Source organism: Balearica regulorum, chromosome 22 (assembly GCF_011004875.1).
Source record: "Balearica regulorum gibbericeps isolate bBalReg1 chromosome 22, bBalReg1.pri, whole genome shotgun sequence".
NCBI classification, from domain to species: Eukaryota; Metazoa; Chordata; class Aves; order Gruiformes; family Gruidae; genus Balearica; species Balearica regulorum.
In genome coordinates, this window is record NC_046205.1 from 965,209 (window position 1) to 988,769 (window position 23,561).

General features: G+C 48.4%; 1 protein-coding gene across 12 annotated transcripts in view; it reads right to left on the reverse strand.

Annotated features, from left to right (window-relative positions):
* SCMH1 (Scm polycomb group protein homolog 1) overlaps positions 1 to 23,561 on the reverse strand; it is a 73,255-nt gene that overhangs the window by 26,484 nt on the left and 23,210 nt on the right. For all 12 annotated transcript variants that reach the window (XR_012838662.1, XM_075773963.1, XM_075773964.1 and 9 more), the window contains 4 exons: positions 17,876 to 17,946; positions 16,844 to 17,078; positions 13,766 to 13,854; positions 12,563 to 12,806 (listed from right to left, as the gene is read on the reverse strand). Coding sequence is in view for 11 of the 12 variants with exons in the window: in XM_075773963.1 (XP_075630078.1) it covers positions 12,563 to 12,806; positions 13,766 to 13,854; positions 16,844 to 17,078; positions 17,876 to 17,946 (639 nt within the window). In the remaining variant the exon portion in view is untranslated. The remainder of the gene's footprint in view (positions 1 to 12,562; positions 12,807 to 13,765; positions 13,855 to 16,843; positions 17,079 to 17,875; positions 17,947 to 23,561) is intronic.

A 23,561-nucleotide genomic window follows, 5' to 3' on the forward strand; every position in this document is an offset into this window, starting at 1 on the left:
TTCTAATTGTTTGTATGTGCTTAGATGAGCTCTGTGCACTGCAGACGCTACTGTACATCCCATTGGCACAAGTTGTGTCACTTTTATGGTTGTTTTATTTACAAAAATTAAACAACTAAAAAAAAAAATCTCAAGAGACTCAAGAGTGATACCAGAACTGCTATTTGCTTTTTGCACAAGTCTTACATTTACAGCTCTCAAGGCAGCATTCCTGTGTGCCCTAAACCACACTGGTAATTACACTCGGCACTTTCCGAAGGCAGGGCAGCCAGAGATCATAGAAACCTTCCCAGGCGTTCACTACACCTTACAACACATCTCAGAGACGCAGACACTGACAGCCAGAGGTTTAGCGACTCGCCTGAAGTGCCAGACCAATAACAGTATTGCAAAACGTCCCAAGTGTCCTAACTCTAATTATAAGCACACATGGATACGTGAAAAAGAACAACTGAAGACTGGAGTCAGCGCTGCTGGAGCTGAAGGCCAGAAAATTCCTATTCTGGACCTGCAGGGTCTGCTTATATGAATCAAACCCCAGAACTCACAACTCAGAGATGCCTCCATCGCCAAGGCTGCCCTTCTGTGCATCACTGTCTGCCCCATTCACCCAGTCATTTGCTAAATCCAAGCAGCTAATTTTACTGATGCACAAAAACATTTTCCGAAACAAAACTGAGGCGTTATCCAATAACATGGCCCCTAAGAGGAATCTGGTGGACGTGGGCAGTGTCAATACAGCTTCTGTAACAGAAACCCGGCCTCGCGAACCTGGATGGGTCAATGAACGCGTGCACGGATGTGACACAGCCTACCTGCCTTTCCACAAAGTCTCCGAGATCCTCACCAAAGACTTTTATAAAAAATTAAAGACCCATGGGATAAGAGGAAAGGTTTCTCTGAGGATAAATCAAGGGTTAGAAGAGGTAAGAGCAAACGGTCATTCTTGCAGAGGAAAGAGGTCTATGTGGAGTGCACAGGGATCCACAGCAGGATCTGCACTGCTCAGCGTATTCATGAGTGACCTGTTGAGGGGATAAGCAAAGTGTGTTTTCTCATGATTGACACTTCTCAAGGTAGACAGGATGGTGGCAGCCCGTGAGCAGCTCCCAAGAGAAGCTAGGAGACTGAGTTTCAGGGCAAGAAAACAGCAAGTGACTGTCACACTGATAAATATAAAGCAATGAGTGTGGAGAAAACCACTCCTACCTTCAGATGCAAAATGAGGGCCTCTGAGCTGCCTGGTGCTCCTTCAGGAGGGACAACTTGGGCTATAGCATTCACTGCACAAGAACATCAGCTCAAATCACAGCACTGGCCAGAAAGAGCCAGGGAAAAGATTCCACTTTGGAAAAATGAGAGATCAGGATGTTGGATGTCATGGTAGAAACCAACTGAACAGAAATCCTCATTACACTGGTTAAAAATCAAGCAAAAAGCCGCCAAACCTGCAGCCAATCCCTGGATTGTCATTTCCAGAGTTCCAGCCTTTCTGGGGATATATTCAGCCAGGGCTAAGCTTTGCCTTGCCCTGCTGCATGCTGAGAGCCATCCCGAGTCTGCCCTTCGCTGTTCTTATTAAGAAAACTCTTTGATCGGATTGAGCATTTTTAAGAGTTCCTTCACACTGCTTTGGCTCTTCTGCTTAGCATATGTAAAATATCTTTTAATGTTTTTAACTAGTTTCCAGCATCATTTCAGAGACAGTAACTCTTATTATAACTTAGCAATTATTGGCACTTATTAGAGTATAAACCTATGTGTGCAGATATTCCTCAATGCAGGGGGAAGTGCTTTGAGACCTGGCACAACAAGCGTTACGAATGTGCAACACAATGGAATTATTTATTAAAATGCTCTGGGGGTCAGCACAGTCCCCATTCTGTTGATGGCAAAATAAACAGAGATAAGTGACTGGCTCATGATCAGAGACAAAGATAGTGACAGTGCTGTGAAGAGCAAGGATGCCCAAATTCTCATCCTCAGCAAAAGTAATTTTCAGTTTAGCGTTGAGCGCACAGATTTACTTAGTCCCAAACCCCAGGGCTTAATTTCTCCCCCACACAGGAAAAAAATTAACTGCTTTGTATCCACTGGGTAGCATTATAAAATGTATGGGTAAACTGAGTTATGCATCTTTTTTATAAAATACTGCGAAGGCTAGCATTTGGGTAAGGGAAAATGGCATCACGCCTGCCACCACTGGAGAAACTAAGCAAGTTTCTCCCCAACCAGGAGCTCATAAGACCCTCATCTCTCAGCACGTTTGCTCTGAACATCTGCACAACTACCCATAAACATTTCTCGCTGCCAATTATATGGCTGGAGCTTGGAGGAGCAGCACACTGCTGCTTCTTCAGCCCCTTTTCCCTGCCATCCCCTCTGCCAGCTCCCAGAAGGCAAAGCAAAGGAGCAGAAAGCCCATGCTGGGAACAGACCTGGCACAGGCACTTACACCACAGAGAAACATGGCAGTTTTGGACAGTGGGACTGGTTCGAGGGATTTAGCGTGCAGGTCTGGATTGTGCAGGAAGCCCTCAACAGAATTACAGCCCATACTGCAACAGTGCTGTTGTTTATTCCATGCAGAGAATCCACATCACCCTTAGAGAAATACTCGCTTGTACGAGCCAGTGCCCAGCAATCTTTGCAGCCCATTTTTACAAAGCTGGTGGCCTTGGCTCGCGCTCTGTGCCAGCATCGATTTTTATTTCTCCAGGGCTCAGACAACTTAACTCTGGGTCCAGTTCTACAAGGCCAGTTAGATGCTCCTTTGTGGGTGCAGCCAGGAGCATAGAGGCTACCAGCTCCCCCAGCCTGCAGCACAGTTCCTCCTCCTGGCCCAGGTACCAGGTTGGACAACAAGGAGCTGCAATGACCTTACTGGGGCATATGCTTCAAATGTAGAGGACAAGCAAATGCCAATTTTGTCTATAATCATCCTCTTCACATCCGAAATCAGCAGTTTTCCTCTGTTCCCATCCCACTACTTATTATTCCAAATAAACTGGCTGCAACACAACCCAAGTTCCTCCTTGCTGTGACCCCCATTAGTCTCATCTTCTCCAGTCCACTGCAAAAACAAAGCTGTTGTAACGGTGTGTTGTTTTAATCAGCTGTGAAGCAGCTATGGGATTAAACCAGAGAAATTCTGAACTACAAAAAGGAGATGAGAACTGAGCTGGGCAGCTCCAGCGTGAGAAACGCATCAGCAGAGTTGGAACTCAAGATCCTGACTGAGGGGATGCACAAGCAGGTGAAAGAAGACATACAGGGGCAAGCAGGGAGCTCCAGGAGAAACAGCAATGCCAATATTCGTTGGCAAAGTCAGAACAAAATCAAGTAAAAATCTGAACTTCAATACTCAAGCTTAATTTGATTACCCCAAAGCCAGGCTGAGATCGTCTCCTGCATGACAGTGCCCATGGGCACATGGTGAGTACTCCAGCAGCAACTGCAAGAGCCCACCCGTGACCCCCTGGAGCTGCTCAGTAGATGGTACATGAGCAGAACTGGCACCTTTGTTCCTGACACAGTCACCGACAACATAAACAAACTCATTTCCACACCTCAGGAAAACCGTCGTACTGCAGCTCTTCCAGGCTTAGTGCTTCAGGAGAGGCCAGCAGCAGAACATGTACCCATAGTCCTCAAGAAAATCCCAGAGCTGTGGTCTTAGGAAGCAACCAACCTGCAGACTGGGTAAGCCTTCAGCTTGTGCAAGCACATCCAAGTCAACCTGAATTACGCCTGCCGCAGGACAGAGCTCGCTAGTTGCTTCGCAGAGTTAGAGCCCGCAGGAAGTTTGCAACGGCATGGCTATCCAGCTAGCTCAAGGACGTACATTCAGTGAATATATGAGAGGCCACCACAGTCAATCTACTGACTGATCATGTCTTCTGCTCCGGGAGTTAATTATCAGTGGGTTTCCAAAGCCCCATGTTGAGAATCAAAACGTTTCTGTACACTTGCCATATTCAGGTTATTCAGGACTGTTCCTGGGGTTTGTGCTTGTTCTGATCTTCTCTAAAGCTCTTTTTTTAGCTTTGGCTTCCTGGTTAAATATTAGCAGAACACCTTCAACATATCAGTGCACAAAGAACAAGGAGACTGCCAGGTGGGTGCGGCTCATTCCACTTTTTGTTCTTTTTTAAAGCTGTTCAGAAGTTATAAAAATACTGAAGATCAAGAGGAGAACTGTAACAAGCTGCAAGAGGTCTGATCTTTATAACAAGAAGGGCTGTATATTCAGTACGAAGTTCCTAGATCCAATAAAAATACACGCCATGGCAACATATACTTGTTCGCCAAAGCCAGGGTCAGAGCTGAGCTCAACAACATTTACTTCCCCTCTCCAAAAAACAGGGAGGAAACAAAAAAACAAAGAAGCTACCAGTAGGTCACGAGAAGATCATGTAATGTTCTTGCTCCCATGGAGTCACTGTGAAAAATCCCACCAAAATGGGTCCATTTCTCCCATATGTGCATACGCTGCTCCAATCACAACCACCCTGTAACCGTGTGCAGCCTTTACAGACCTTTGTGAGAAGACTCAGGTCGATCATTCTGGTTCCTCTGGTACTTGTCCGCATCAGAAGCCGCATCCCTACAAGGGACCAAGCTCTTGTCACCAGCGGCTGGCGTATGTGTGCTGGTGACAAGCAGAAACTAGGAGCCCCAAATCCTCAATGTGAAGTTTCTTAGTACCAAGTGTTTAAAATACTTCATTTAGATGGGAAACGGTGCTCTCTCCCTGCGGCTACCCTCAAGATACACTGGGCACACTTCAGACATTAACTCTAGCTCCAAACCTGGCAGCAGAGGACGGTTAGGGAAAGACATCAGCCCTACTTGTAACCAGCAGCTCAGGACACCCTGAGTCAGACACTTTTAGATCCCCCAAAATAAAAGCCCCGGACTGTTGCTGTTCCTTGAGTTTGTCCAATTCCATCCTGAAAGCACTCAGACCTTCAGCTGACACAAGCTTCATGCACAGCCTTGCACCACGTCCCATCAGCAGAACCATTGTTAACAGTCAGAGATCTTGCAGAAATGGAGTGGCAACCCCAGCGTTATTCACCCAAAGAGAGGAAGGTTTCAATAGCGATGTTCCTGTAGAGATGTCCTGCAAAGACTCAGTAACGTCCTGAGATTTTGAAACCCTGTTCTGGGCCAGGAAGCAGGGAAGGAAGGCCGAGACGCTGGTATTAAGGACGGGCTGGGGGATGGTGAAAACTCTGCCTTTCCAGGTCAGCCCCTCTTCTCAGAGGCTCTTGCCAGCGCTGAGACATCACGCAGTAACATCAAGTCTTTGACACGCCAGACTCACCCCTCCCACTGAGCCACAGATTTGCTGTTTGCTGAGCTGTGGGCACTGTCAGCATCCAAAGAGGGTCAGGGAGCAGCACACCCTCCAGTGCTGCTCCTGCCCAAACCCCCAGACCTCCAAAGCCAACGGTTATTCCAGGACACACATCCGAGCTGAGCCGGGATTACTGCTAAGCACCTTGGCTCCGTGCTCCAAACAGCTCAAGAGCTTTTCTTGGGATCTTCCGATAGCAGTCTCAAAGGCAGCAACACCAAGGTACCACGGCTGCACGTGCATTAGACTTGCGGGTAAAAGAGAAAATGCGGAACTTCTTTGTGTAACCTTCTTCTGCCGTCGGTGCATAAGCTCTACCTGCGTGGTCCCAAATCCAGCCACCTTGACACACATGAACGTCACCCAGCTTGATCTATGAGTTCCAAATCCCAGCTCAGTCCTGAAGTGACTATTAATATTAATATTTTTCCATCTCCTCCAAGCAACGAAGCACAGGAGCTCACCTGAGTGTTACCCTGCCAGCTACTCCTGATGAAGCACCTCCACCCACTGCTGTGTTCTCGCCCCATAGGAGGAAAAGAAACCAAGCAACATCAAAAATAAAGTCATAAAATACACATTACCTTTTCCCATGGGCAGAAAATCTAGCATCTGATCATTATCTTCATTTGAAGACACCAAGCAGTTAACCAATAAATCAGATGGCAGCAACAGCGGCAAAAGATGAAGAACTTCATGAAGTTGCTCTCCAGGGTCAGCATTCCGTGCCTCTCTGTGACCTCCTGGAGTTACGGCTCCCGGCGCAGCACCCACGCAAGGGCAGGCCAGGCCCTGCCAGCACACTCCGGTCTCTTCGGCAATACGGGCGGGCTGTGTAATGCATGCAACAGATGGCGAGTCCAGGAGTGGATGCGAGCTCCACTTCAACATATCCCCATGGTAACTATCTAAAACTATTAACTTTTGCTTGCTTTGCAAGCAGAGGGAAACGCTCTCAAGGCAGCCAAGCCCAGGGAGGGGGAGCAGCGTGCCGACAGCTCGCAGCAGACCCGGGCGAAGGCAGTCGAGGCAAGTGCCGCTGTTGAATCCTGCTGAGCACCAGGGTCTCCACACACTGGCTGCAGCTCCCCGTCGGCCTTGGTACAGCGGCCAGGAGGACGTGCTCCGTGTTAGCTCTGCCGACCTGGCTGGGTGAGGGGCCTCTCCGCCAGCTGGGCTGGTGCCAGGGCAGCAACTCCACTCCTCCAAATTCCAGCGCTGGGGCTGCTTCCAGCTCTGCCCGCGCAGCCTTAACACTTTCACTGCTGCCCCTCTCCCACACCCAGCATGGCGTCACCCCTCTCTCTGTTACAAAGGGTCCAGAAGGGTGGAAAAGGGTGTAACAAACCCACCAGGGAACTCCAGAGGAACTTGGCAGCAGCCAGAGGCATAGCCGAAACGGAGGAACGGCACAAGGACCTTCTCAGTTACAGACTTTGACAGCGATACTTTTGACTGTGGACAGGTTGCTGCAGGCTGCGTGTGTCCCTGCCTCCTTGTTTTTAAGGTTCGAGTATTTCCCTGACCTCCAGCAGTGATGTACTAAACATGCATGAGCACACTCAAGGGACACGATTACAGTGGAGGAAGTGTGTGTATGCATGTGTGTGGGGTGAAGGTCCTAATGCAGGCATGGATTAAACCTGGATTTCTCAGGACCTGGAAAATGAGCTGCAGGGAAGACTGTCCCTGCCACAACATCTTCCAACAGCAGTACTGTGGGGATCCTGCACAGAGCCATGACCGCTTAGCTGTAAGCAGGGCTCCTGGGGGTCCTGTAAACGTCTCGCACTTCCTGAGGCAAATCACAACTAAAGTTCCTGATACTGTAGCATAAACCCCAGCAATTTCTTTGAAATTTAAAGCTAGTGTGTAAATAAAAACGTTCTACATGCTTTCTTATGTAAAGACCCAGACCTCGCAGAAAATCTCAAGGATTCCTGTGCCCACAATCAGCATCTATAGGCAGAAAGCCCCGATCCCATCTGCTCAGTCGCTTTTTCCCAGGCTGTGGCCCTTTACCTGGCACAGACAGACTCCTCGGTGCATCACCTTCTCAGGTGAAGAGCTCAGAGCTGGAAGCCACCTCGCAGAGGTACGTGACAAGACCCCAGGTTGGTTTCTCTTCCCCCAGGGGCTCACAGGTCTCCATCCCACAAACCTCTTCAGAAAGGAAAGTAACTTCTCATGCATCCTCTTCCAACGTGTTTCCCTGACTACAAAGGACAGAACTTCCCTCTAGTCTGCGATCGGTTGTGAAAACCCAATTTTCCCATGGAAACAGTCGCATCTCCTCTCTGCAAGGCCTGTTCATGAGGAATTTCCTTCATCCCACCTCCCCGCTGAGGGCAGGTGGCCCCAGAAAATACAATCATTAACCAGCCTCTTATCTCTTTCTTCTTTCTTCTCAGTGATTCTTATCACAGTCTCGTATTTCCCTCTTCAATCCGTTTTGCCCTGAAACTTAGCAGCGGCACCTCCATTTCGCTCTCTTTCTCCCCAGACATGATTTAAAGTGACGAAGCAACAATCCACATTCTTAGGTTGATCCTTAGTATTGATTTTCTGTACTGCTTACAATGGAGAGGGACTCTCCTGAGCAGCTTTCCAAATCTGCGCTCCACTTATGTCAGTGACCTGAGAACAGGATTGTTTCTGTCCTGTTGAAGAGCTGGAAAACTCAAGTTGCTCACAGACTCCCCACGGAGCAGGAAGTCTAGAAAAAGAAAAACCCATGCAGAAAGTTTTTCCAAAAGCACTGTACTGGTTTTGGCTGGAATAGAGTTAACTTTCTTTAATCATAGCTCGTATGGTGCTGTGTTTTGGATTTGTGACCAAAACAGTGTTGATAACACCCCCATGTCTTAGCTATTGCTGAGCTGGGCTTGACAGTGCCAAGGTCTTCTCTGTTTCTCATGGTGCCTTGGCCAGTGGGTAGCTGGGGGTGCACAAGGACCTGGGAGGGGACACAGCTGCGACAGCTGACCCCAATGACCAAAGGGATATTCCACACCATATAGTATCATGCCCAGCAAATAAAGCTGGGGGGAAGAAGACGGAAGGGGGGGACATTCAGAGTGATGGCGTTTGTCTTCCCAAGTCACCGTTAGGCGTGATGGAGCCCTGCTTTCCTGGGGATGGCTGATCACCGGCCTGCCATGGGTGGTGGGGAACGAATGCCTGGCTCTGCCTTGCGTGGGCAGCTTTTGCTTTACCTGTTAAACTGTATCTCAACACATCAGTTTTCACACTTTTATCCTTGCGATTCTCTGTCCCGTCCTGCTAGGAGGGTGAGCGAGCAGCTGCGGGGGTGCTCAGCTGTCCACTGGGGCTAACCCACAATGGCTGACCTAAGTATCTTCCTCCTTCAGTCTCTGTTTTCCTCCCAATTTGTATTTTTACCTAACATTGCTACAGTGCACAGACTTGTACACTGCTTATGTGCATCACAACTTAATCCAAACCTTGAAACTCTCAGATTGAGAAATATCAGCTACCCCTGCTCTGCATCTACTGCAATGTCAGTTGAGTCACTACATGACTCAAACGGAAAAGCACGCAGGCCTGGCAGATGTGGATAATTCCTTCCCAACACACCTTCAGGGTTTTATGCTGAAAAAATCCACATCATTAGTAATGTGCACACAATGTATTTTGGCCGTGCTTTTCTGTGCTGCAATATCTAATGATGGAGAAACACCATTCTCCTCTGTTTTGCCCTAATTCTCACCCCACCATGCAACAGGAAAGTCCAAAACCTTTGCAGTAAGTTTGGGTTTGATGCCCCACACAACCGTAATTCAGCTGGTTTATTTATATGTGCTGTGATAGATTAATATTCCTCACGCAATATTTCTCTAGGATGACTGCTTGACTCAGTAAGAACGGATGTGCAAACAGCTCTTCTGGAAACAGTCAAAAAAAAAAAGCTAATTTCTAAAACTCTGGAATGAACCCACAAGTCATGAGCATCTCCTGTGCAAGGCATTAACAGTTTGCCCTTTGAGCAGAACTCAGAGCTGCCATCCAGCACTTAGTTTAATAGGAAGTCCACCTCACCTTATGTTCCTAAAAGTCCAGGGTATGTGTTTAAGGGTAAAAGAGCACATGTGTAAGAGGCATGAAAAACCATCTAAGATGCTGAACACTACGTGTGAAGGGTGGAGTGGGGTCCTGCCCAAGAAACAACCCCAGGAGTACCCCACTGGCATGGGCGGGAATGCTGCACCTCCAAGAACCCCCTGCCTTTGGGACAGTCACGGGGACCTGCCTTCCCCAACTGCTGCTGAGCCGGTGTGGAGAAACTGAGGATGCGCCTTGCTCTGTAAGCCCAGTAGAGCCGACCCCCAACCCCAGCCCGTCGGCTGATGCAGAGCAGAGGATCAGGACCAACCGCGTGTGTAGGCACCCCCAGAGCTGTTTCCCCTGTGGCGCGTGTTTATTTGAACCCCCCAGCTCTAGGCATCAAGAGAGGAGCTCCAGGAGACCCCCGGGAGCCCACAGCCATCTGGCCGCCGGCCAGCCGTGGCGGAGCTCTCCCAGCAGGCCACCGCACAGACAGCACATCCTGACAGCAATGTAATTACCAACCTGGTGCGCAGAGAGCTGTTCTTCCTCGCCGTTTGACCTCCCTTTCCTCCCTTCACACACACTTGCCCTCCTGAAAGCTCCCCTCAGCGCGGCTGGCCGGGCCCCAGCTCCACCAGCACCCTGCCCAGCCGCCCCAGCTAAGCAAACACTGGTGGGAGCGGGAGGCCCCAGAGCCAGAGAGGGGATGTGCCTGGGGGAAGCCCTGCACTCCTCCACCTCTGCTGGCAACCAGCAGAAGGGACAGATTAGAGCTGAATTAAGTTACCGGCATTAAACAAACATGCCTCTTTGAAGTTCTGCTTCCCGTGAACATGAGCTCATTTCACAGGCCTCTCTTCAACTCAGCCCCAGGAAGCCATTAGTCTCAATGGAGTTAACTCTTCACAGGACTTCTCAGCTCCCCGAGCCATCTCACCCTGCAGTACCACCCGCTCAGGACAAGACGGTCAGTCTGGTACGTGAGCAGAGCCTGGTATAACCACGGTTAGCATTGACCTCCTCCATGTCTCCCTGGCTCTCCCTGATTTAAGGGGAATTCCCACCAGGAAAGGGAACCTCCACAACTCCACTGTGTGGTCCTGCAGGCTCCAGGCTGGCACACAGGGAAGCTTTACTGGAGCTGAAGGAAAGGGGGATCCCTTTGCGGTGAAGCATCCTCCAACCCTGCCAGAAGCAGCACTTTCAGGTCCTGGGAGGACTGTGCTCAACGCTCCTCCAAAGCAGGGCCGAGGGTAAAGGAACAAGGGAGGAATTTAATTACAAATGAGGAAAGTTCCCAGCGCTCTCTTCTTTTGGGTTAATCCCACAAAGTAGAAATTGGAAAGTCTGGGGCAGGAAAGGGAGGGGGTAGCCACAGAGAGGAAAGTAAAATACCACAAAGACAAGGCTGATCCTGACTTCCCGACATTTTTGTATGGCTCATGCAACCTCTGCCAACCCCTGCTCTTGCTCCAGTACTTGAAAAGCACAGCAAGGAGAGCAGAAATCTGCCTGAGAGCAAGGGCTGCCTCTGCCTGGGAGAGAGGAGAAGAGACGTTCAGGGTTCACTATTTTTGTACATAAGCGGGAACTGCAGAGTTGCTGCCAGTGGTGCCAATGCGAGAGGGAGAGCCTGCCACTGCTGCCTGCCAAGGGGGAAAGCAAATGTTTCTCAACGTGGCTCCAAATTACCACGGTGTTGCCCCCATGATGGGGTGTTATTTCTGGATGCTCTGCTCACTCACAGCTTCAGCCCCTGGCACAGCGAGGCTGGAGAGGAACAGAGCTGCCTACACCAGGCCCCACAGGTCAGATGGAGGTTCCCACTTCTCCTGGGAAGGTGGCTTCCACCTCCTTCCTGAAACCTTCCACCCCCGGTTTACTGCCAGGAGAGCTCCCACCCAACACAAACAAGTCTTTAGCCACTCATGCAGTACCTGAGAAGCAACTTAGAGACCCTGGGCAAGAGCCCCTGATGCCAGGGCACTGCTGGAGACGTCAGCCACTGTCCGGGAGGTCCCCAGCAGCTCTGCGGAGCCTGCAGTGTGGCAGCAGGCAGGACACAAACAGCAGGAAGAGAGGGAGAAAGTGGGAACAGCAAGGCCAAATGCAGAAATCCAAAACCGCTCCATAATCCATAAACGGTGAGAGCGCCTTTCAGTTCCCAACATAACTGAAATCATCTCCACCCGAGGGGAGCCCACAGCTTGGCTTTCACACAGGCCATGCGAGACAACCTCAGGCAATCCACCCTGACACTATCCTTGCAGCACAAGAGACAGCAATGGCTCACATCAAGGGATGGCAGGAAAGCACCAGCTGAAGGGGTTAGCACAAGCTGACCCTGGATTTTCAAGAGGAATAGTCTCATCAGAGAAATGACTTTCCTAAGTAATCCTTCAGTTACCAGCCAGTACAGAGGTTGCCCTCCTGCTTCTCACTTCATTGACAAGCGTGTGCCAGACTTGCCAGCCAGCAAATACCAGTGGGATATGCATGGGGACAATGACAGCTCCCCTGGTCCTAAACACAACTGCAATGCTAGCAAGCTAGAGATGCGTCTGAAACTCAACAGCCAACACTCAGACCTTTGCAAGGCAGCGAATTCCCCAATACCATTCCTAAGTAACAATCACAGTTCTAGGAACAAGGCAAGTACAACTTGATTCAGACTTGCTCTTTCCATGTTTACAGCAGAGATCACAGCATAAGGCAGAGCAAGGTAACTCTCAGAAGTACAAACAGGCACAGATCTGCAACCTAATAGTCATTATTCCCTTATATCCACACAAATAGCCCAGTCAGTCTCCTTGTGAAAAAGTCCCTAGGAATGTATGTTCCAGAGATGCAGTAAAAACTCTGAGGAAATTCCTGAAGAGGAGCAGACATCAGCAATGTTGTACAGCACCAGCCATCATCCTGCCCATCTTTACAGATGGCTGTTCCTTAGCACCTTGACGCCAGGCTGTTACGCTGCTAATAGGTTTGATCATCTGTACCTTTACCATATGTGAAGCAGCATAAGAAAGCCAGACAGGGCACCCAGATGTCCTTGCTAGCCTCTGCCTGTTTTGCTGCTCTTTGAGAGCTGAGTGGAGGAAGAAGACAGCTAAGCAACAACGTGGGCCTTACCTTTTGTTCCAGGGGGCTGCAGATTATCTCCAGTCAGCGAGCACCAGCCTACGGGAAAGATGTCCCGGGAATCATATCGGCACCAGTAATCGAAGGCACCTCTCCAGCCATCAAATGTTATGAGGACCTCAGAACCTCTCACCTCCCCAATGGTGGCCGGGCAGATGAAGTGAGGGTTCTTCCTGTCCACTGCCTCCAGCTTCATACCTGTCTTGAAGAAGTTTTGGGATGGAGATGGTGGTTCCTACAAGAAGAAGTTGAAAATGTGCTCAAAGAGGATATGCCAGTGCCTCCCCAGACCAGAGCTGTCCCCTTCATCGGCACACTCACCTCCATGAGCAATGAAGGAGGAAGCTAGTGGATTGGATTTGAACCCCAATTAGGTGTGCACGCACTGGCCTAGCTACGCAACCACATGTCCTTTAAGTCAAGGGGCAATGAAGTCTACTACCGACTGCTCTGCATCACCTGGCTGCTGGACCAAATCCAGACAGTGCTACGTTAACACTGCACCCTGGGACAACTCTGCCATGCAACACAGGCAGAAAATAAAGCTCCAAAGAAAAGAACCTCTGTAGGATACTCTCACCTGGTGTCTCAGAACTCTCACCCTGTGTCTCAGAATCATTCTTCCCCTACCTTCAGCTTTGCTAGACATGTGAGAAACCCGTCATCCATCTTCATCTGGGGCTTGTTCTTCCTAGTCTTTTATACTTGAGATAACACTAAAGCCACATCAGCCATCCCATACCACAGCATACACCTCTAGACTGGCTTCTGTCTCTGACTTCACTAAGGGTGCGAGAACACAAACTACATCATCATACTTGCAGTGTTGCCTCACAGCAGTATTTGCACTCCTTACAAGCTCTAGAACGCTAAAAAGTTTCAGAGAGAGGTGCTGATTTTCACATATTGCATTCCTGACTTTGAGTAGCATCTGCAGCCCAAGTGAAAAACAAGCACATCTCTCAAGCTGAAGACACTTTCTTAGTAGACCTCTGCCTGCATCCTCGCACTGCTACCACACAGCAGCAGAGGGTACGGGTCTGTCCTAGAGAAGCAGCACCGTGGCAGAGCTGGGCAATGTTCATCTCCTCTGGGATGAGCAGATCTCACATGAGATGCCAGCTGTGATTTTGGTGCTCTGCAGTGAAGGCGATATGCCAGAAGGATGTCTTCACAAACAGTACAGTAAAATACCTTGTGAAAAATCCGGACAGGAGCCATCTCTGCGCCATTCAGAGTCTTCAGAAGGAACATGGGCCAAGAGGAGGCATTCAGCCGAAAGCCTGCAGAGAAGGAAGCAGAGATGGAGACTTTAAGGCTGTGGAGGCCACTGGATCTGGCAGCACATGCCTGCTCTGATGCAAACTTTACCGCGGGCACACATTGTGATCTCACGCTATCCTCCTCCTCACGCTGGAGAGTCAGATTTGACCTTTTCCAGATACTCTGAACGCAAAACATTATGTTGTTGAAAAGAAACATCTGGAAATGGATGTTTGACTGCAATATTCGCTTATCATAACAAAAGTCTGTACATTGACCATGCAGGCAGAGCACTTTATGCAGCTCTAGTGCTGGCAGCTTCAGTGATCCTACTACAGGGGAGACATGAATCAGCAAGTGCACGCTCAGGCTATGAAATTTCTTCCTCAACAGGGAACCTCAACTTCTGGGTGGCCTCCTCCACCTTATAGCGTGAGCTGCAGGAAGCTAACCTGAAGAAATAAAGAGGCTGTGACTTGGCTGGGAAACAGATTTAACCATTAGAGGAAAGGATGGCAGGTTTTGGCTCAACACCTTCTGTGAAAAAAAGTAAAGAAATAATAGAAAGGGGCTTATGGGAAGAAAAAAGCAAATTCACATTATCTGAGTCTATGGCGCTGGGTACGACTGCACAACCAACAGAAGTGTCCAGATATTACAAAACATCATCTTTGCTAAATGTGCATTTTCCTGTACAGGCAATTTCTGCTGCTCAGCTGAACACAGCATTGTGCTTTCTGTATTTGCAGTGTTTTGAAGGTAACCCTGGGACCGGACCTAGAGGGAGAGCATCCCACGATGATTAACAGGGCAAAGTTTTGCCATGGTTGAAACGCCAGAACACAGCCAGCTCGGTAGAGGCCACCCTACCAGCCCTGCAACTCTGTCAACGCAGCCTAGAAATCAAACAAGCTTGCAACAAACCTCAGGGGATAGGAAAGCTAAGCTCCCAGAGGGGCAAAGATAACCTTTTATATGAATTATCTATGTAAAGAAGGGGAGCAGCAGATGCATACAAACAGAAAAATGCTACAAGGAGCATAGAAAATCCTTGCCGTGCTTTCTGGGCCCTTATGCTCTGCAGGCAGAAAGGACAACTGTAGAGCTAGCTATTTGTTACCTGTCTTTATGCTGGGTGCAACAGAACCACTCTTGTCTGGCCCAAGGTTAAGCAGGTGATACAGATCAGAGCTGGGCATGCAGACTTCTTCCAGAGTATGAACACTCTCTGGTTCTCTGGCACATCAGAAATGAGTTTTGCTCTGCAACTCGATTACACTTATTGCCATCTGCTGGCAAAACCAAGACAAGGCACAGGAGGAACCCATCCCTGCCAGCGAGGGCAGGTACCTGCAGCAGAGCTGTGAGCTGCACCCTGGGACCAGACTTTGAAAGAGATGTCTGCAAATGGACCGTAGCATGCATGAAAATAACATGAAAAATGGCAGCTTCCACATTAATGGCTGCAGCAGGCTTTGCCTGTAGCAATTATGAAGGGAAAGGTTATAATTAGACTTGCGCACACATGGCTTTGTGTGGCATGATGCGCCAAAACATGCACCTGCTGATGTTTCTTCCTTCTTCACAAAGGTCAGTCCCAAGTGTCCCATTGCAATTTAGACCGTACTTCCACCAAAGCTCACAAATGGTGCTCCAGGAAAAAACAGGAATAAAAATATTCGTAACTCAAGGTATCCTATTGAAGGTTTCTTGCATCACTATAGATTGGCTTGATGTTATTTGGGGATGTGCTAATTGAGAGAGAGATTTATGAAACGCTTCAAAAATAATGGGCAGCAGAATGCAAAGGCAGCTTAATCTTGCTGCTTAATCAGGAAAGAACCAGCAAATCAGCTCATCATCTGGCCAGTGTCAAAAAAAAAAAAAAAAGTGTGTTTAACTGAAGACAAGACTGGAAGAAGTGTTTGACTGTCCAGGTTATTTATAAAGCTGTAGCCAAGCAAAATTAAATAAACAAACAGATGAAATATTGCAAGCGGCCCTTCACATGAGACAGGACGTAAATCAGTGGGAACCTTTTCAGACATTATGTTTCCCCATCAGATGGTTTGCAGCTAACCAGCTATTGCCCCAAAGACACTTGGGCACAAATACACTCAGACAGCACGAATGAAAATTTAAATGCTTTTGAAATCACAGTGTCAGAATTAGCAGTGATACAGCAGATGCCTCAGCCCTAATTGCTCTCTTGGTTATTCTCTACATCAAGATTTACAGATCCCCAGCAAAGTACCTCCACCCAGACACCAGCACTGTGCTAGGCTCGAAGGGGGAGTGCAGGGGAAAGCACTAACGGATGGCAGCTGTTTCATGACAAGCACACCTTTGAGATGACAGCACTTGCAAGCAGGATCAGAAGCCTAAAGCAATGGGCAACAGCCAGAGATCAAACCATTGCTAGAGCTCTGTGCCAGGACTGCCTGTGCGACTGTGTGGTGTCTCCCAGAAAAAAGAACCTGGATCTGTTCTATCCTTACACAGACAATCACCCAGGAAAGGCCATCACAGTTGCTTTGCCTTCAACACTACTGCCCGCACTCCTGGGTCACCAGGACTTTGGGGTCCCCTCGACTGCTTGTGTGTCTTCTGGGAAACAGTGTGGCTCTAGCATTCTTTCACACAAATGCATGGAAAATGTGGTTTTCCTTTGAGGTACACAGGGAGAACTTCAGAAGGCAGAAGAGCATGGTCACCATGTGCTAATCCTGAGCTTGAGCTGCAAAGAGTGCAAGCAGCTCACCTAGCTGCAAAGACCTCTCTCACCTACACTCTAAAGCATCTCCCTGTCCATGCCATGATGTCCACATGAAAATACAGACGTGGTGTGGGATACATTTGTTTAACAGCCCAAGCTAACAGGGCTGGTCTACATCACAGTGTAGGCAGGGGCTGTCCATGGTCTCTGTCCCAAGCACAGCAATATAAGAAAACCCGGGTTTTCCCCACAGATAATGCAGGCGCTTGCTGAACAGCTGAACTCCATCTCACCCAGTGGAGGCTGCAGCATCCCTCCATTCTTCTCACAGTTTCCTATGGGCTGGATTTCAGCAGAGTCCACCAGCCGCCAGAAGTCATTCTTGTTATCACTGCCATCGAGGCGCAGGCGGAGGCGTGCGCCTGTCAGACCCACCACCGTGGCAATGCAAGTGGAGGTCGTGTTCCTGGGGTCCTGGGCTTCTAGTTTCATACTGATCTTGAACTCGTTTGCAGGTGGAGTGTATGACTGCGAAGAAAAGAACAGGGACCCAGTTAGAGACAAGATTTCCAATATCTACACCACCTCAGTCATAAAGCTTAAGACCTAAGAGCATCAGAACTGATTCTACCGAAGACTGACAGCATCCTCCAAGCACAGCATGGGAGCAGACACCACAGAGCAGCAAAGAAAGTTTGGCGAGACCTGGCAGATCTGAAACCCAGACCACCATCTTTCAGTACTGCATCATCTAGACAACAAGACCTACCCTCTTCTCTTAGCCCTCTTCTCAGGACAATCACCAACCTGACCCAAGGCCCAAAAAGATACTCCTCTGTGCTGCTGCCCCTCTGTCTGGGCCCAGGGGTGCCACGCCAATTCACTCCTGTATCCCCTCTACTCAATGCTATCACCTCTGTGCGCAAGCACCCAATGTCTGGGGCAGGGGGTGCTATTCAATTCACAAAGCTCTGGTGAATTCTAACAAAAATCTCCTTGCGAGGAAGGATCCACCAAAACCTGGATCACAGCCCACTCAGAACATTTTTTCTCCAAGACTCTGTGCTCAGCAGAGAGAAAAAAAACATTCTTGTGTTCCCATCCATGCACATCTGAGAGTTAAGTCTTCTGCACTACTCCAACATTTGTAGCGCCTGAACGTATCTTTTTTTTTTATCTGCCTCAGCAAAATTAGATTTCTATTAAGTCTCTGATATCCTTCAGCATCTTCCTTGCCAGAAAAGGGGCCTAGTCCAGACACAGAACCCCCGGATCACCAATGGACCATCGCCCTTGGCCTTTATTGTTTTCATTCACTTTTTTACCTGCTTGAAGCAATGGGCAGGAGCTGGGATGGCACATGTCTCTTTCAAGTATTTCTCCCACGTGAAGTGACCTGAGAAAAGAAAAGGATTCAAATAGGAACTGATAAGCAAAGATCTCAGAAAAAGAGATGGCTGGACTCTTAACGCTGGCAGTTCTCCACTTCTCACAGAGGAGGTGCTCACAGGCAACATGTTTTCATCAAGATCCTCTGATGTTTGTGACCACAGAAGATTTACAACTGCAGCTGACAGGCAGAACAAAGCATGGTGCTGCCTATGGCATCTTGCTGCCTCCACGCTGCTGAGGAGGGTCTGCAAAAAATGAGGATAACAACCTACAATTTAATATAAAATACCCAGCACAGATGGGAATCTGTGAAGTCTTCCAGACAACTGCCCCTTAAGAGCTATTATTTGTTAAACACGTTGCTCAGTCTGGGGATTAAGAACAGTCACTGCGGGCTAAGGGCAGCCCCTATCAACAGGAAACTGTGCTGTGCTGACTTTACAGTTCCCCTGGTCCAGCACGCATGCAGCCTGCCCCAGGAGCCAGCAGCTCGGAGCAGGTATCAGCCCGTCCCCAGCAATTAGTGGACAGGTCAGCAATTAATTTCCTGAAGCAGAGATGGAGTCCATTGCTTGGGCAGGATGGAAGCAGGGGTCCTCCAAACAGGGATTTAGTGAATACCAAAGCCTCTTCACTGAGCGCTACTGCCGGGGGAAACGTATTTCATCCTTGCCCACACCTTTCCCATGTACAGCAGGGAGGGTAAAAGCAATATGCCATCCAGGGAAACCTGTTATTAAATGAGGAATTAAAAGCTCTCATGATCCAAGCAAATCATGACTTCTGCCATTTAAACTGAGCAGCTGGGAAAGGATCCTTCCAGCATGACATTACTTGCATTCATCCGAATGGCTCCCAGGAGACTGCTGTTTTCAAGTCATTTCAAGAGCATTGGTGGCAGCACAATTAAAGAGTCAGCTACCGCTTCCCCTATTCATGTCAAGTTTTTAATCAGTCTATTTTCAAAACAAAAGCTACATTAAGAGCCATTTTAGCTACTGCAGTGCACACCACACCTCTAAAAATTCAGGCATTAAGGTCAGCACACGTTACTTTAGTTCTGCCTCACGTGCACAGAGAAGCCTTAAGCGCTCAATAATCTACTAGCTTCCAATAAAGAAAAGAAACGTTGCTTTCTTCCCACCTCCCATGCAGATAAGTAGCACACTGTTAAATATAGTGGAAATTAACAGAAAAAAAAATATAGTGTCGCTGCCACATTGGCTGAATATATTTCTGTTTACAGACTGACAGCAGCTCTCCATTCCTCAGAGTACACATTTCCATCCATTGGTATGCATTTTTTTTTCCAGCCAACAGTATCACACCACGATGAATGAAGAAATTCAGTGATCAACTGCAACGATGCTCTCACAAAACCAAAATTCTTTTTCTTTAATTGAAGATACACTTTTACACTCAGTTACGTCAATGAAACTCTTTGTGTGAATAATGTGTAGTAACTACCCAGCCAAAGCACACCCAGGCACGCCTGGCATGGAAATGCCTTGCTACATCCCAGCTCTTAACTCTGGTTGCTGATCTGGCTCATCTCAGACTGGGGTGGCCCTTCGGAGGACCCTGTCCATGGAGCATAGAGAATGCCCGTGGTGACAGCACCAGGGCCAGGAGTGCAAGCCTCAGCTGCAGGCCTTGAGCAAGTATCCCGAAAAGGATCAGCTGCGCTTGACAATTTTATTTTAAAAAAAGAAACCTCCCCTCCCCTCAGCTGGTTTCAATCCCTCGCTATTAAAAGTAGTCATGGTTTTAATCCTTCCACTTTTCACTCTGAACCAAGTGAGGCTGTTCTGCTGCCTGCAGCAGCTCACGCCGCAGCCCAGATCGACGCCGCACAATCCCAGCAGGAGCAGTAAATTTCTGAGACAGCTGCGTGCCTCTAAAAATAGTCTTTGGACATGGAACTTATTTGAGATTAATTCTAGAGCCTGTTGGGACCCAAACACCATACGAAGACACACACACAACACTAGAACTGCAGCTACTTACGACTCACGGTTCTGGTGACTTATTTTGCAAAGAAAAGCAGGAGCAGCAGAAAGACTTCTCTAAACTCTAAGAAAAGACAGAGCCGATAGAGCAGAGTTAAGCCTTCCTTCCTCCTCTGTCACTATTCGCCATTTCTTTACATAAAGGTGGCATGACAAGGAAAATTAAACACTGCACTTCTCTTTCAGGATTACTCCCAAACCAGGACAGAAACTGCATACTGAAATTGGAGGCTGCCACCATTGCCTTAGCACGAGAGGAAGCCCTGCACAGAATGTAGGGAATGGTTTTAAATTAATTCAGTAATAGTATTTAGCTCACGATACAATGCTTTTCAAGCAGGAATTTCAAAGTACACTTAAAGTTAACCAAATATGATCAGCTTCAACCTAAAAACTGCAGGAAAAATCAGAAGAAAATGGCATAACACAAAAGTTGGGGTTTTGGGTTGTTGGGGTTTTTTTACAACAAAGGGAGAGCTGCCAACAAAATAGAAAAAAGCAGGAGGTACTTAAGGCTTTTTAATCAGGGAGCAAACAACAAACCCTGAGCTCTGTACTTGAGAAGAAGCGCATATGGTTGAAGATGGGTACATCACACTTGGCCCTCTCAACCTCAGCTTCCCTGGGCAGTACCCAAATCCTGCTTGCAAGATCAATCCCCACTCCCTTTCATCACGCAGCTTCAAACAGATCTGCTCCGGAGCCCCCGCGCCAGCCATGCTGTCAGCCAGGACACCAAAACGATGCTGTTTTACAGGCTCACTGTGCGCTGAGATTATATGGCCAGAGGGACACATTGAGAATATCTTGCTTGTTTTCTTGTTAGTGCTGACCGACTGTCTTTTATTTTGTATTCTCTCAATATTCTTATTCATATTAATAAATTGGATGCCTTACTGTAGTGGGACAGGACATTTTAGTCTGCAAGATGCTTGCTTCTTATCTGGCCTGGGCAGGTAACACTGGAGAATGTTTTCTGAGTGTTGGTCAAAAACACCTAGTGGCTTTTCTCCAATTCCCAGTGAATGACTTTGCTTCATACAACCCAGCACTTCAGCTGGTCCTGAAGTGTCCCTTTTTTTACTGACGGAGCAGGAGTGTCCTAGGACAGAGCTGACTGTAGGGACTGAAATCCTCTCTGACCTGAAAAGCAAAGGGGAACACTCGCTCTGCTGCTGCCCCCAGCTTCCAGTACAATATGCAAAATGTCCTACCAGCCCTAAAATCATCCTCTATTTTGCCTGGTCTCTGCCTTCTCTTTCATCCCCCCTCCCTGGCAGAGCACACCATAGACTGGAAGGATCATTGCTTGAACGGACCATGTTTCTCCTTATAACATACATCAGATCTTCTTTACAGGAGGAAACTGGAGAACGACACTTAATGAGAAACACCACGTTTTTGTAATTACATCTGTGAGCTAAACAAAAGCCAAGGATTGTAAAACTATACAACTCCCTGTAACTCAGCTGTGAAAATGCCTACTAAGGGTGACTGTTGATCACTTTTGCTTCCCTTTGGAAAGCTCCTTACCATGCGCTTGTGCCAAAGGGAGATATTACTTGCAGGCAGAGTGTCAGATTTGGGCTCTGATGTCTTAACCTTTGAAAATATTTACTACACACAAAACACTCCACACACCCAAGGGGTCAAACTACAGTAGTTGTGAACAATGCAACTCTGCACCCTTGTGTTTGGACTCTCATCATGTTGCATTTAATGTTGATCTTTTGTCCAGAATTTAAATGAAGACAGAGTTTCTGTTTATATCTTTAACCAAAGTCTGGTTTGGGCTCCATTAGCATTTCAGCTCCCAAGGGGTCATCAATCCAACTGAAACGATACATGTGCATTTCAGGTCACATCTGCGAAGGAGAACGTGCCCTACTCAGATCAAGGCATCGCATTAAAGTCTGCAGCCCATATGTGTGTCTGCTAACGAGCATCAAGGCAGCACATGAAAGCAGCACGGCTTGAGCCAACTCTTTATGAAAATTAGCAGAGTATCGTCTCTGCTCGCAGATCCAAAGGCGACAGTGGCCTTCCCCGACGTCTGGGCGCAGCCTCCCAAGGGGTCAGCTCTCCCACCGCGACAGCAGAGCTCCTGCACGTCCTACCCATTATAACTTCCAGGCACTTTGCTCAACCATCAATCCGGCTGCACATTCTCCACTGGCAGCAGCTACAACCGATGACATGATCCCACTTGCTCACTGTCTTCTCAGAAGAAAATGCGAGAATGCGCGAACCAAAAATAACAGGTTTCAAACACCACAACGCCGTCTGCTTTGCTTCTTTCAGAGGTATCCCAATTCAGTATTAGCTTTGAGCAGAAATCCTTTCAGCATGGACTTTCAGAAAGCTGCCACAGTTCCCCCCCCCTCGCTGCATACCCCAGCTTTGGGCAGTGATCCCTTCAGGCAGGGAGGCGATCCCTGATCCCCGCTGCTACACCATGCACTTCCTGAGCAGACATGTGCACATCAGTGTATCTGCAGCGTTTCCTCCCTAGGCCAGCAACCCCTGGGATGCAGTGAGGTGCGGAGGTTGGTGTGCTGGGTTACCACGAGTGCTGATGGGAAAGCACGCCTCTGAATTTCACAAAAAACTTCATTTCAGGTCAGCATTGCCACCGAACAACAGCCAGTCCTCTGACATCTCAGAGATGCTAATAAACTTCCTCCCTTTGGAGGAGGTCCCTCCCAAACTGTGATCCACAGTACTTCAGTATAGAGGTAGACAAGGACAGATGAGATGTCCCAAGTGAGAACATCAAGGGCTGATGGTGACCACGGTCCAATGTGCCCAAGACCCTGAAGTCTCGCCTCGGGGCCCTGGATAACCAAGCCCCTGAAGCACAGCAGCCACTTCAGCTGTCCCAGGGCTTCTAAGAAACACAGGTGAGCCTTCTATGAAGGCAAACACGTGTTTCCTGTCAGAAGTGGCTTAATGAGGCAATCATTTAATTTCTTGTCACTCTGTACTTGGTGGGAAGTACAGACATCACCTTAAGATAGGGACACAGGGAATCTAAGGACATAAGGACATCATTATTCTCTATAAGTAAAATACAGGCCTTAAAATCTTTTGCTAAATAATACAAGCTTTACATAAACTTCCTAAAGTTGGAAGTCACCTGCACATCCCCCCAAGAGATAGCAGTAGCTGCCAGTTTTACGAACTCTACCTGCAGGCGCTGTGCACAGGGCCATAGCCGCGCTGCCCAAGCACAGGACGCCCCATCCCCAAAGGGAGTGAGAAGTGACTGACTCCTGCGCTGCTACAGCCAGCCCTCACCCTGCACTCTGCCGAGCCCGCCAGCATCGCCTCTGCTGGGGTAAGGGCCAAAGTCCTGCCACTGGGGAAGAGGGAGTGCAGGTCACACCATGGATCTCCTACAGCAACGAGGACTGGGCTAGCCACTGCTGTGACCACGGAAGAGGAGCTCGTGGAGGAATAAGAGGCTCCTTGTGCCCAGGACACAGGTGAAAATGTGGGCAGAGTCACTCCTTGGCACTCACTGCTGGGCAGTAAGAAACAGATCTGCTCGATCCTGCCTGATTTAAAAACTAGCCGGCTCACCCTGGTGTCTTCTAGACCATTTTTGACT